The sequence below is a fragment of the Mustela nigripes genome, chromosome 3, assembly GCF_022355385.1.
Source record: "Mustela nigripes isolate SB6536 chromosome 3, MUSNIG.SB6536, whole genome shotgun sequence".
NCBI classification, from domain to species: domain Eukaryota; kingdom Metazoa; phylum Chordata; class Mammalia; order Carnivora; family Mustelidae; genus Mustela; species Mustela nigripes.
This window is the reverse complement of record NC_081559.1, coordinates 96744985-96760272: the sequence shown is the minus strand read 5'-3', so window position 1 is coordinate 96760272 and position 15288 is coordinate 96744985. Positions and strand designations below refer to the sequence as shown.

Genomic DNA, 15288 nt, shown 5'->3' with positions numbered 1-15288 from the left:
GATCACAAGTAGGCAGAGAGGCAGGCAGAGAGGGAGGGAGAAACAGGCTTCCCTCGGAGCAGAGAGCCTGATGCGTGGCTCAGTCCCAGGACCCTGGGATCAGGACCTGAGCCGAAGGCAGAGGCTTAACCCACTGAGGCACCCAGGTGCCTTGCAAAGTGGATTATTAAACCTAAGTTCTGGTCGGGAGGCAGAGCCTCCAGAAAGAGCAGCACGGTATATTTGGTGGCATCTTCCTTTGTGTTCCCAGAACCCATCCATGCAAACTGCTGCTTTGGTCTCTATCCCATTAGTGCATATTTGATTGTTTGCCTTCCCTCACTACTCCTCAGCATTTATGAATTGAGCTTTCCAGGAAAAGGTCTCTGCAAGGCAGGCATATTAGCATCTCCAACCCTCAGCTTGGTGTCTAGTAGGAACTGGCAGCCTGTTGGGCTAAAGCTACTTGAGTGCGACAGACAATGCCTGCCCCGTCCCTCCCTCCTGCCAGTGATGTCTACATCCCAAGCCCTGAAGCCTGTGAATATGGTGCCTGACATGGCAAGTGGGACTCTGTAAGTGTGATTAAATGAAAGATCTTGATCTGTGGAGATTATCCGGGATGGCGCCCATGGGATCATGGGATCCTTGTAAGAGGAAGGCAGGAGGAAGGGTGAATTCAGGAAAAGGAAACAGGACAACACAACTGGAGTCTGGAGTGATGTAGTTTGAAGATGAGTGTTAAAAACCACAAGCCAAGGACTACTAGAACCTCGAAAAGCTAAGGAAACAATTCTGATCTGAAGCCTCATGTAAGAATGTTGCCCTACCAGGACTATGAGTATAGACTTTTGTTCTCCAGAATTACAAGAGAATAAATTCATGTCTAGACACTAGACCGAATACAAGAAAAATAAATTTGTTACAGCAGTAATAGGGAACCTTGGGTAAGAAGTAAGTGAATAACTATCATTGGGATGAATGAGGAAATGAATTAATAGAGAGCTCTAGATAAAAAGGCGAAAGACCCAGGTTCAGGTTCCAATAGCCAGCTGGGTAAGCCGGGCCCCATCAATTAGTCTCTCTGGAATTCCTTAGCCTGAAGAGCTGAGCACATGGAGTCAGACCAATTAGAGTCCAAAGACATAGGAGGCTACTTCACACTGTGCATCTTGGGGCAAGTGGTTACCCTCTGAGCCTATGTCCACGACTATAAGATGGCCAAAGTGACCCTACTGTGGTGGGGACTGAAGGAGCTCCAATCTAGTCACACTCAGTAAGACTCTGAGTGAGGCAAACGGGAAACTGGTCAAATAAAAATGTGGCTAATGTTATGTCATGTGTGCATCCTGAAATCACAGATTTCTCCAAATTAAAAAAGAGTGAAAGATTGCACAGCGACGCTGTGTAAACTGGGAACCACTGGCTGCCTCATGGTCTGTTTCAGCCACCGAACTGAAAAAAAAATTCTGTCCTCTGAAAGAATCCATACTGAATTATGCAAGCTAGAAACAATATAAATAACAAATTATGAGAGGTCTTCAGGAACACACCCCTAGAACAAAATATGACCAGCCTTTAATGCATGCAAAGCAATTAGCATGGGCCTGGAACACGGGAAGCTATTACTCTGCTATTATTATATTAACTCAGTGATAAAAGCCTCAGGATAAACACTTCCATGATGGAAAATGAAACAAACTCGAGCTTTCCCATGGGCCCAAGCTTCTCCTGGCCCTCTGGCTCCTGTCAGAGAAATCTCACAGTTGGAAAATCTGAATCAGGTGAGCTAATAACACCCCATATGATGAAACAATAAATTTCCCTGCTCTTATCTGAAACACAGAATCTGGCTTAGGGAGTTGTTTACTATGTGTTCCCCTTGTATCATGACACACACCTTACACACCCTCTTTTGTTCCCCTCAGCCATATTTACACTAGGATTTGTGAGATGGCACGGACCTTCCTGGGACTCGGTGCCACCCAGCAACACTCCTCTTTCTCTTCTCTTCATCCTTGTTCCTTAAACCCCCAGAAAACAAGGTTGTACCCTGTACATACTAGAAGCTCAATAAATATCTGTTGAACGTATAAGTAGGTGATCTTATGGATCGTACAAGCCATGTCTCTCTCCCATTTTCTGGCCAATGAGCCACAGGTCAATTAGAGCGATGACTGAAAAATCCCTTCCATGTAGCATTAATTCAAGTTAATAACTGTTTCCTCCTCAGAGAGGAGAGCTAATTTCTCAAATCCAATAGATTAGGTTATAGTGAGGAAATAGTTTTAAGATACATTTTTAAAACTGCAACTGTTTTTCTAAGGAGCTTCCAACTTCCCAAAATGAGATCTGATGGTATGTATTGACACTGCAGGCTTGGCTAATAAGTGCTGGGGAGACTAGAAAGGAGAGATCAAAAGAAAACAAGAACCTGGGTGAAACAGAACCATCCTGAGGAGATCAGGAAAGACACAAGAGCAACACTGGGCGCCTGGGTGGCTCAGTGGGTTAAGCCGCTGCCTTCGGCTCAGGTCATGATCTCAGGGTCCTGGGATCGAGTCCCGCATGGGGCTCTCTGCTCAGCAGGGAGCCTGCTTCCCTTCCTCTCTCTCTGCCTGCCTCTCCGTCTACTTGTGATTTCTCTCTGTCAAATAAATAAATAAAATCTTTAAAAAAAAAAAGAAAAAGGACACAAGAGCAACACTGAATGATTTAGTTCTAACTGGAGCCTGGCATTACCTGGGAGGAGGAATGAATGACTTCAGTTTGGGATTCACAGGACTCTTAGGCTACACAGAAAAACTTAATGAAGAAGCAAGTCCCGTGTTTGCTTGGACCTCCTTTTTCTACCAAAGCACACAGAGTACCTTGGAGAGATCCAGACCTAGGAGGACTTAAATCCTTAACCTGACTTTAGGTCACCACACATCGGACAAAGGTGAGAATGCATTCCTTGGGTAAAGGCCACCCATTGAGAAGACTATAAACCCTCCCCCTTGAAATGGAAGTTAATGACTTTTTCTTACTGTCTTCTGGAGCTAATTATAATTACCTTCCTGGTAGGAAGTCAATGCTTTGCACTGATTTCTCTGGGGATGGATAACAGTTGTCCCCTTTGTCTTAAAGTCGCTTGTATGCTTCAAGAGTCAACTACTTAGAGCATAAATTTATTAAGGTCAGCTCTGCCTAGATTTCTTAATTTCATATAATACTGTGGCTTTTGGGGTGCCTGGGTGGCTCAGTTACTTAAGCATCCGACTCAAGCATCCCCACATTGGGTCTCCTTGTTCATTGAGGAATCTGTTTGAGATTCCTTCTCCCCTCTCCCTCTGGCCCTCCTCTCTCTCTTTCTCTTTCTCAAATAAAGAAATAAATCTTAAAAAAAATATTGTGACTTTTATTATCAGATTCCTTCAAATCTTCATAACAAGATGGGTTGTAGACCCCTGATCCCATAAATTCAGGGAAAATCATGTGACATGATCTTTACCAGTGGGGTTTCTCTGCTTATCTTCCCAGGTACACATGCTTTTTAGCCAGCAAAAAACTTGGGCTACCCAGTGATTTCCACAAATATCTGCCCATTTTCATTTCCAGAGCCATCTCTTATATGTGGCCAGCTTCAGTTATGCTTAGATTTGAGGGCTTGCTTGCCATCCCAGCTGCTTTGCTAGTGTTAAAGATCTATGGAATGAAGACTATCAGAAGACAAAGACTGGTTACTTCATCTACCACTTACTATCCCTGGACCTCTTTATACTCCACATTGCCCAAGGTTCAAGGTCACACCCTTGAACGGTTCAAGGTCACAGCATGCAAGCATGACCTCATCCAGCTCTTCCATGTACCCTCAGTCTCATCACTGAGATTTTTATCTCACCAGGCCATTATTTACTTACCTTGAGCTTCTTATTCTCCATGAGTCTGCCATGCAGATTCAACCGCTGTATCTTCCTCTAGGCCTCTCTCTGATTGCAGCGTCCTTCCTCCTGTTTCCTAACCCTCAAGCCCCAAGTATCATACCTCTGACATATACCAAGTGTCATCCTTCTTAGAGGTATGGCACTTAACTCCCTAGATAGAATGAGTCCCTCACCTCTGTATTCCCAGAGAATGCTGTAGATACCTGTCTTATTGCCCTGACCACAGAGTACTATGGTACTTTTATAGGTCTCTCTGTTTCATTATAAACTTAGTTTTTGCACCTTCCTACAACCAAATCTACAATTTATTTCACAGTCATACTTCAAGAAATGAAGGAGATAAGTAAACATGTACATGATTCCTTAAGCAGAGGGGACTGTAAGGCTCCCAGCACCAGGGTCTGGACCACATTTGTGTATTTATCTCTGCATTAGGGAGGACTCAGCTAAAGAAATGCAACAAAAACAAGCAGCTGGTGCCCAGCCAAGAGTAAAAAACATGGCATACCTGATAGACCATTATATTAACAGTTTCTTCTTTTTTCTGCTCTGGAGGCCCTTGGCTCTTCAGTAGATTTCGTACTGTTTCTTCCATCCTGAGAAACAAACAAACACAAAATACATAAAGAATTTCTTTAAAGAAGGTTTGATTAAATGTGTCTATTCCAGTAAGGAGAAATATTTGTCCAGTATATTTCCTAAGCTGATACCTGGAAATCTATTTTCTCGTCTTTCTCTTTCATCCCCTATGTTAGGAATCTGTCACAAAGTCCTTTAAAATCATTCTTCAGAATGTCTCTGGGTTCTCTTTCTCTTTACCATTCAGGTCCCTATCCTTGGCCTCCAGCATCTGTTCTTACACAAACATCTCCCAATATCCAACTTCCCTTTCAATCATTCCCTTTTAATTTGACACAATGTCACCACATTAATCCTCCTGAAATACCACTTTGATTTCTTTAAATAAATTTTTGAAGTTGACGAATATTACACAAATGCATTTTCACTGTTAACACACTGTTACATCTTTCCATGGTGGTCTTTCCATTGTCAGCACACAAAGATCTACTTTATTCTTTTCAGCTACTTTCTGGTATTTCATGATATGAATGCACCGTAAATTATTTAACCCTTCCTCTACCGATAGAATTTAAATTACTTCAAGATTTTTACTCTTTTAAATAATACACATCTTTACACATACATCCTAGTACACATTAATTAGTATTTCTACAGATTATACTGCAGTGTATATTGTATATTATAATCCTATCTTGTCTCATATATCTACTTCCAATGCCCATCCCCCATTGCCCAAAAGGAAAGAGTAAAACAAACACACCCATTTCCATTTCCATTTCCAGACATTGTCTCATGTTGTTACTACTTCTTGAAATGCGAAACATCTTATTTCCAACGTCTTTCAAAATCTACTTCAACGGGGCACCTGGGTGGCTCAGTGGGTTAAAGCCTCTATTTTTTAAAGATTTTGTTTATTTATTTGACAAAGGGAGAGACAGATCACAAATAGGCAGAGAGGTGGGGTAGGGGGGCTGGGAAGCAGGCTCCCTGCTGAGCAGAGAGCCTGATGCAGGGCTTGATCCCAGGACCCTGGGATCATGACCTGAGCTGAAGGCAGAAGCTTTAAGCCACTGAGCCACCCAGGTGCCCCAATAAATAAAATCTTTAAAAAAAAAAATCTATTTCAAGTTTCAGTACCAAAGAGACATCTTCATTGCCCCCCCCAATTTCTTTGAATTTTTATAGCTGTTCTCTTTATATCATTCATACTATCACTTAAAAATTCCCCACTTTAATGCTCAAATATCTCATGTATGTATGTTCTGTCTCCTGAAGTAAATTACAATATTTGGTAAAGAACCATGTCACAGATTTCTTATGTGTCTCCCTCAGTTATAGATCAAGTAGGTACTCGGCAGATGCTGTTACAGGAATGTTTTGTTAAGTCATTAAAAAAATTATTATGTAGTTACTCTGTGCCAGACACTGACCATGTATATTCTGTGTTTGAATGACTGTGTCCATGGGGTCCATCCATGAGGATACATGGACCAGACTCTTAGAAGGACACCTGAACTAAATTCAGTGAACACAGTGAGTGCTCTATTGCCCAGAACCTGAGTTGGCTATTTCTTCTAGTCCTATTCTGAAGCATGTATTTTACCATTTTGAAAGACTTGAGGGAAAGTTGACTGATCCAGTGTCTTTCTTTAACTAAGAGCTTCTAGCATGGCAAATTAAGGGCTCCAGGGGGCCAATGAATTCCATGATGTGGCAAGACCATTAAAGTACCCAAAGGAGTATATTTCAAAATGCAAACCTTTCTAATATGATCTAATATGATAGAACTACTCAGCAGCAGAGTGAGGAAATCACAGATAATCTGGGCTCGTCCAAATCCGACTGTAACTAGGGAAATTCTGCCTCCACAGGGGATGGCACTGAGACCCACTCAGGATTTCAGAAGACAGGGGACACCATTATGAGTGCTCAAAGAATGCTTTGTGACATATTTATGTGAGCTATCTCCTTTGCATCCAGCCAGGAGAGCAAAATCTGTTCCCTGTATTTTCACAAGTCTTGTGTTATTAATGATAACAACAAAATTAAACAGTACTTCCAACTTGTCAAAGAACACTCATCTATTAACCATTATAATGTATTCTAAAAGATCCTTACATCTATGAAGTGGTTAAGAAAGCAGAGACACAGAAAGTTCAAGGGCTTCTTCATAGGAACATTATTAGTTGTGTAGATTAGGACTAAACCATTTTTCCTGACTGTGAGAGAGCAGTCTCTTTACAATAGGCCTTACTTACATCCAGGAAAATATTTAATCCATTTAATTAATTAATTAATTAATTAGTTTTTCGAAGGTTTATTTATTTATTTATTGGAGAGAGAGAGCGCGCATGAGTGGGAGTGGCAGTGGGAGAGGGAGAAAATTTGAAGCAGACCCTGCACTGAGCAAAGAACCCAATGCAGGGCTTGATCTAATGACCCTGAGATCATGACCCCAATGGAAACCAAGAGTCAGACACTTAACCCACTGTGCCACTCAGGCATCCCCAGGAAATGATTTTAAATGAAGAACAATCTTAACTCTTAATGAAGAGTTACATTGGTGAACATCTATGGATGCTGAACCCCAAAAGGCAAAAACACCATTTCTGACCTGGGAAGTGCTTAAGGTCTGGTAGAAAAGATAAACTAAATTTATATTAAAAAAACAGTTGTGAAGAAGAGACAGATTCTGAAATATTAAATGATCAGAGCCAATTTCTAATATTTGATTTTACTGTGTGAAAAAATAAAGACAATCTCTCCAATGGTAGCAGATTTTCCATGCTGTCTGCCAGATCTATCATCAACAAGAAAATAAATGATAATGGAGATGAGTTGCCCAAGATCAGGCAGTTTGTGCAGGACAGATCAAGGACTGGGCTCTGGTTTTCTAAATACTCATCTACTTTCTTCCCACCTTAGCACAGAAGCTGCAGGTCTTTCTTATTTTAATCTGGTTTTCATTCACTTATAAACTTTGTTTGTTTGTTTGTTTGTTTTTTAAATTTGACACAGAGAGATCAGAAGTAGGCAGAGAGGCAGGCAGAGAGAGAGAGGAGGAAGCAGGCTCCTTGCCGAGCAGAGAGCCTGATGCGGGGCTTGATCTCAGGACCTGAAGATCATGACCTGAGCCAAAGGCAGAGGCTTAACCCACTGAGCCACCCAGGTACCTAACTTATAAACATTTCTTAAATGGGTCCCAAAAGTTAGACTCAGTGAAAATAAAATGTTGTCTTTTCTTAATAAGTCAAAATATAATTCCATCAGTGTATATCTTGCTGAATTATTCCTCTGTATAATTAAAGGTTCTATGAACAAGTTGTTAGATCAAAAAGAAAAACATCTCTTCACCCTTCCCCATTTTTCTTGGCTTTATATTAAAAAAAAAAAAGGAAAAGGAAAAAGAAAAAGAGAAAAAAAAAGAGGTGGGCAGGAAGTTGTTAGATTCTTAAGCAGCCAAGACCCACAGAAACACAGTGAACATTTTTTTTCTGGCACTATTTCATCATTAATTAAAACCAATTACATTTGTAAGCTACAGCTTGGAACAGAGTTACTGAGACCCATCCCAACCTTTGGTAAAAAATTAAGTTGTCTCATCCTTTCAGAACTTTTATGAATCTGGTCACAGGGAAAATATTCTGAACCTGATGAGAAGACATTATTATTTATTCCCTGATAACATCTTTTTTAAGTTTTCATTTAGCAAACATCTCTATTTATTTTCCTGAAAATCAAAGACTGTGAAACCTTATCTATTGTTATTTGATGCCTGCGGACATTTTACTTCATTTTATTATTTTGATAGCTGATGTGTGAGGGTTTGCATTACCAGTCTTCACACAGAACAATTCTATAATCTGTTTTCCAAAGGTGCCTAAAAATAAGCTGACTCCTTTTTCTAGGCCAGGTCTAGGCAGAAACTTTCTTTTTTCTCTGTTGTTGTTGCTGTTTTTGTTTTATTGTTTGTTTGTTTGTTTGTTTGTTTGTTTTTTAACTGCTGACTGGTTTAACACCACCCTTAATCAATGTCTTCTAGTTCTCTTTTATGTATTTACTTATTTTTGGTCAGAACTGTGACTAAAGTCTTTTCTTCTCCTACATACCGGTCAAGTGGCTGGCAACTAAAAAGACATAGGCCAAAATTGTACTTGGAGAGATGTAGCAAGTTCTGAAGTATAGTATTTTTAAGCAGATAAGTCCTACACAAGTCAGAGAAAAGAAACTAAATTCATATGTCAATAGTGTATTTCAGATAGCACAGGTCTAAATGTAAGAGTTTTTGCCTAATGACACACTAGAATCTGATCAGAATGCTAGACTGAAGTGTTCTTTTGTGACTTCCATGATCAGAGACTCAGTTTAGCATAACTTCATTTTTGGCAGAAATAGAGGAAAGTAAAGGGAAAACAAGAAGCCACTCTCTCCAACTCAAACTGATAATTGATGGGGCTCTTTCAACTGGAAGCTGAACTGAGTCCCATTTCAAGAAATATTCTAATGGGTGCTCGCTGATTAATCACACAATACATTAATAATGAAATTAACAGTGAAATTACTCAATAGTCCCTCATTGACTTTTCTGTCAGAGGTTGCAAGACCCATTCATTTCTGCCTTGTTAATGATCTCTGAGTTTCTTTAGGTCCATGGCTCTGCCGTGTTTATTTTATCTCCAGCAACTGATCATAGCTACTTTTACTGGATCGGTGGTCTGTAAATTCCTTTTGAGTGAATGAGTGAATCTAACAGTTTCTTCCCTCATTCATTTCCGGGCTTCTTTTCATTTCCCCACAGACCTATATGTAAGTCTAAGTGGCCAGAGAGAAGTAGTGACAAATGAGAGGCATCAATAAGACTGGAGGGTACATCTTAAGCTGTGACACTTGGGGCTAAAATGCTGGCCTTCTGGTCATTAGCGAAACAAACCAACCATCTCCAAGAAATAGTAACTCCTTGCTCTTTTTGTCACCCTGAATGTGTAGTCCACAGTCAGCATGCTTCATGTGTAGCTCATTAGCTTAGAAGGCTGGAGCAGTACCCTAATGAGACCAGGGTTCTACATTCAGTCCCTAGCCTGGCTACCCTTCAAAGCCACTGGACTCCTGGCTGACTAACCTTTGTGCAGGCAGTCCACTGCTCCACTGGTGGGGCAGAAAGGATAGAATTATCTTAATGAAAAACATATTTTGCATGACCTCCCATATCATTTGCTTTCAATTTCTTTCTCCCATTCTACTCCCATTGCTTTGCTCAACAACCTATCTTACCTCCCCATTTTAATTGCAGTGCAAAGCTTTCTCCAAGCTGTGGAGTGGAGAGAAAAGCCGACTAATTTTCAATTCTAACAGGAAACTGTTCATGTGGAAACTTTGCTGGTTTAGTATAGGATTCTGCCTAACTGAACCAACTCGTTTCCTCAGAAAATGAGAGTTTCCTCACTTAGAAGCTACCACATCTAAGCATGTAAGCAGGGACAATCCCCAGGTCAGTTGCGACTTTGATGTTCTTAACCTGATCTCTGCTTATCCCTGCTGCACTGGTCAGAAAGAGTAAATCTACAGTGAAGATAACTGAAAAGTGCCCTGAAACTGAAGCTCACTCTGGATAAACGTCGGAGGGCTGGAATCTCTTATTTTTTTCCTAGATGATATATATTTTTAATTCAGTACAAATTTTGCAAGAATAATACTGTTGCCCAGAAACCACAGTGCTTTAATTCACTCATGGGGCTGCAACACCATTCATAAACAGATCGAAAGGTGCTAGTCCAATTTGAATTACTGCATCATATTCACTTCAGGGCCATGTATATGTGAGCAGAAAGTGCCATAAATTTTTCTGTAGGCAGGCTCCTGCTGATTCTGCACAGGAGCTCACTGAATGGGGGAAGGCAGACATGGAAAAGGAAAGGAAGCAGAGATAGGTGTTCAGGGAAGTCCATTCTCCAAGTGGAGTTGAAGGGAATTACCTGAATGTCAACAAGCAAATCTCAAATGTTTTTGCTTGACAGTGGTAGAACATGGAGTTCGATTTATGGATTCATGTGACTATAGAGTTCACACTCATCCAGAAAGAAAAAGAGACAGAGGGAAAAAACTACACGTGCAAGTGAGTGCCAGAAAGGAGTGTAGCTTGGTAGTTTCCACTGTCCTAGTTAACACTTTGAAGGCAGGGTTTGTGCTATATCCCAAGAATCCCCAAGAGGCCTACAAAACAGGTCACTTTCCTTGGGGCAACTGGGTGGCTCAGTGGGTTACAACCTCTGCCTTTGGCTCAGGTCATGATCCCAAGGTCCTGGGATCAAGCCCTGCATCGGATTCTGTTCAGCAGGGAGTCTGCTTCCCCTCTCTCTCTCTCTGCCTGCCTCTCTGACTACGTGTGATCTCCGTTTTTCAAAAAAAAAAAAAAAAAAAAAAAAAAGTCACTTTCCTTAATGGAATAGAGGTTTTATAGCAATAATTGTTAATTATTATGATGATCATGTTTTATTGCTACAAAATAGTTAACAGTTCATATAACCACCCATGTCTAGTCTCAGGAACTAACCTACTGAACTTCTAAATCTATCCTTGTTATGTGTCCTAACAGAATTCTTTGAAATGATGAATTTTCACAAAAAAACCCAGATGTAGTTCTTTTCAAAAATTTTCTTGAGTAGTCCAAAGCACAAACGTTCTTTGAGTCTGATATGACTCAGAAAAGACTTTGGATCGCCAGGATAAGTACTTTTAATATAAATGTATTATTTGGGAGATAGATCTTTATAGCTCAGTATTCAAATATTAGGGGAACTCTGAAGATAGCAGTTCAATTTATTATTGGCCCTCAGTATTTTTTCTTTTTGGCCACTGTTGATATGAAAAATTAAAAAAAATTGCATATAACATGAGAATAGTCACTGGATTTTAATCAGAGGCTATTCTGTTCTATAAAACTAATGTAGCAACTTGGAGCAGCATTTTTCCTATTTCTTAAAACGAGAATTTTATCATTTTACCTTAGTCAAAGAATAATACAATGTGGATCAGACAATCACGGTTTCTTTCTCAATATCCACTGGGCTCTTAGAAGTTTAAATACAGCAATATAATGATGTTGGATACTCAAAATGAGGCTCACCATGTTTCAGACCTTACATCTTTCTCTAGGGTTGTAACTATCTCCTCATTAGACAGTTATAACCCCAAAGAATACACCAAACAGATGATATTCTATTTTCTCATGCTTCAGGATCTGTTTGGTATTTGACCCAGAGAAAATTAATACTTGAGTGAAATGATTAGACCTGGTTCTCACTGGCAAACTCATCTTGAATTTGATTCTCATTTTTTACACCTTAAAGACCTTTTCTTCTTTTGAACCTTGACAAGTATTATGTCATTAAAGCTTACAGAGGTCGAACCAACAGTCACACTGGATCCAAATAATGTACAAAGCAGAACAGTAAGTAACTGGCAGCAATCTGTCTTTTTTTTGGGGGGGGGGGGTGAGTGTGTTGGAGAAGGGCAGGAAAATCCAATTGGCCAAAAATGGGATCAAACTGTAGTATTAAATTTTCTGGACAAATGGTTCCAATTGATGTAAAGAAGTACATTATGAATCCACAAAACTGGCTTCTGTAGCTTCATGAAGGCCCGTAGGACATCCTTCATTGGGCTTGCTCTTTAAATCACATACTTCTCGTGACGTTTGATCCACAATATTTCAGAATGGCTTCTCTCAAGCAAGCAGATATTACAAAAGCATAGTACAAGCAGAGAAGTGGTGTTCATCAAGTCTTCTCCCAACCTAACTCTTGCGGCATAACAGAGTAGGTATATCTCAGTTCTTGGTATTCCCTAAAGTGGCAGAGTTAGGTCTGGGGCCAGATAATCTTACCAGCCATGTAACTTAGGAAAAAAAATCACATTTTTTTTTCATTAAATTTATTTATTTTCAACATAACAGTATTCATTATTTTTTCACCACACCCAGTGCTCCATGCAATCCGTGCCGTCTATAAAAATCACATTTTCTGAGCTTCAGCATCCTTGTCTACAAAATGGGTGTTTCATGCCAGTTTTCCTTATCCCAGAGAGAGGTTAAGACAAAATGTAAAATGTTATATACATTGGTGCTTGTTTTTACTGCGGTTTTAAAGATAGTTCTTTCAGAAATCAAGACACTTTGAATAAGATCTTTTGGCAGTGACATGAGAAGCGCAGGGGACAGGCTCCTTGGGAGTATCAGCCAAACAAATTAGGACTTTACAGAGGCACCCACCTTCTTTGTCTTTTTTTCAGAAAGGGTAGAGATAAAGCACCTCTCCCCAAAAGTTTCAGACAACAACAGGTTTGGAGGATAAGCTACTGTATTGGTCATGATACAACAGGTTATGTTCAAGTAACAACCCTAATAGCTCTCTTACTTAAAAAATAAATTTCTTGGGCACCTGGGTGGCTCAGTTGGTTAAGCAACTACCTTCAGCTCAGGTCTTGATCCTGGAGTCCAAGGATCGAGTCCTACATAAGGCTCCCTGTTCCACAGGGAATCTGCTTCTCCCTCTGACCTCCTCCCCTCTCGTGCTCTTACTCTCTCTCTTTCTCTCAAATAAATAAAACCTTAAAAAAAAAAAGAAAGTTCCTGATAAAAATTAAAAAATAAAATAAATTTCCTTTTTTCATAAGGTCTGAGCACTTCAGCAGTCAACTATCCTCCAGGGATAGAGTGACTCAATGTCCTTATTTCCCAAGACGGTCCAGTTTATCTCTGTTGTGCTGGCATACTTATTAACAGCACTTTTTTTTTTTTTACTCCCAAGATATCCTGGTTAGTTGCTAAATATTATAACCTCTCTGTCAACGGAATAACTCAAGTATTTAGGCTTCCTTACCTTTTCAACATGAAGCCTTCGTCATAGCTGGGAAAAGAGAAACTGGAGAATGTTGTAGGGATCTTTACTGCCTCAATCCAGAAGTGTCACTTCAATTTGGAGATGACTGGGCAGAACTAGTCACATGGACTAACTAACGGCTAGGGCTGGTGGTAAATGTATTTTTCTGAGAACCCAGCAAGGTGAAGAGAACCAGTTACTGGTGCTAATATTATGTCTTCCATACTTGTATTGTCAGAATTGAAGACATAGGTGGAACCACCTCCTAATGACCGCCTACCTTGCCTGTGTGACTGCGCAAAGTTGTCTCCAGGTGACACAGTGCCCAAACTCAAGAAAGACAAGAAGTATCTTGTTGGTTTCTTCTTACCGGGTGCTACTTATCTTCCTCTGCTAGGCAACTGAGTCATCGCCATTGAAACTCCTCTCACTTCCCAGTGAGGTACTGATTGTTACCCTTCTTTCATTCATGCCAACTTGATTGCCAGCCTTTGCAATTAGTCTCTCTGAGCATTCTGAATGACCCACAAATATGTTCCCCCTGATTAAGGAATCTTCAAACAAATACCTTCAAAGTCTGCTTTGCTTTGAAGAACACACTATCAAGCTTTAGCATTCCAGAGGCTAGTCATGTTGTTGACGCAGCTCATTTTATAGTAAATATCTATCAACATGGAAAAACAGCCTGCATGTGCACAAAACTTGTGTAACCTTCCAAGTTTTATTGGCAAGAAAATGGAATAGATGGTTTCTTTGTGGTGTTAGTGGATGGAGACATCTAATGTTTCACTACTCTTCACCTAATAGTCCTTGTTTAAAATATCATCACAATTTAAGGTATAGCAACAACAGGCATGTTTGATTCTTAGAAATTCTGAACTGAAGGAACTTGTCAAGATTTGGCAGGTAAAAAGTGAAAACTGGGGAAAAGAAGTCAATTTAAAATCTGCTTCTAGGCTAGATTAAAAACAAACAAAAAAGGAAGCATCAGAGTAATATGGCTTCCATATTACTTCCCAGAGTAACACAACACTGGGATGTCAGAAGAATGCATTCTGTCAATCATCATAATCATCTAGTATTTGGATAGAGATGTTTCTGCCAATTACCATAATGAAAAGGAGATTCACTGCTTTCCCTCCTTGCCTATCCAAGCATCCTTCAGGCACCAGACTAAACCCCCACTCGTACTGGCCCATAAATTCTGGCCCATAAAAGTCTCTCCCTAGTCCACTGAAAATTATTTTCCTGGGACATTCTGCAGGAGATAACCAAGAGTTTTGATTAGAAGTTCAGATTCCCAGGTCTACCTGAGACCCAATAAATCAGAATCTCTGGGAGTGGAGGCCAGGAAGCGGCTTCTTTTATAAGCATATTCTTGCACATTAACCCACAAGAATCTATATCTTATTCTTGTGTCTTCCCCAAACACTTACCCATATACTAGCTGGCACTGTTAAATATCATAAAAAATTTTTATGTCCAGGTTTCTTAGTTTCACAACTATTTTGTTAGCTTGTTAGGGGCTCCAGTGTGTATATCATGTCTTTGTCTTTTTAATTTTTATTTTCAAGATTTATATATTTGAGAGAGATAGGGAGAGAGAGGGAGAGAGAGAGAGAATGCATGTGAGTGGGACTAGAGGGAGAGAGAGAATCTCAAGCAGATTCCACGATGAGCATGAAGCCCAAAGCAGGGCTCAATCACATAGCCCTGAGATCATGACCTGAGCTGAAATCAAGAGTCAGATGCTCAACTGACTCAGCCACCCACATGCCCCTCATGTCTTTTTCTATTACCCAAGTCTTACAGTGCAGAATCAATTTATCCTTGGTGTGTGGAACTTCCCTAAATTGTGGAGTTACTTCATTTGGGGTATATACAATGTCGAAAAACAGAGGGAAAAACATATTTAGATGAAACTA

The 15288-nt window shown here is 40.1% G+C and overlaps 1 protein-coding gene across 5 annotated transcripts in view; it reads right to left on the bottom strand.

The window, feature by feature from the left end:
* Positions 1 to 15288, bottom strand: part of NCKAP5 (NCK associated protein 5) — a 949833-nt gene that overhangs the window by 300245 nt on the left and 634300 nt on the right. For all 5 annotated transcript variants that reach the window (XM_059394413.1, XM_059394410.1, XM_059394408.1 and 2 more), the window contains one exon: positions 4414 to 4501. In XM_059394413.1, the coding sequence (XP_059250396.1) occupies positions 4414 to 4501 (88 nt within the window). The remainder of the gene's footprint in view (positions 1 to 4413; positions 4502 to 15288) is intronic.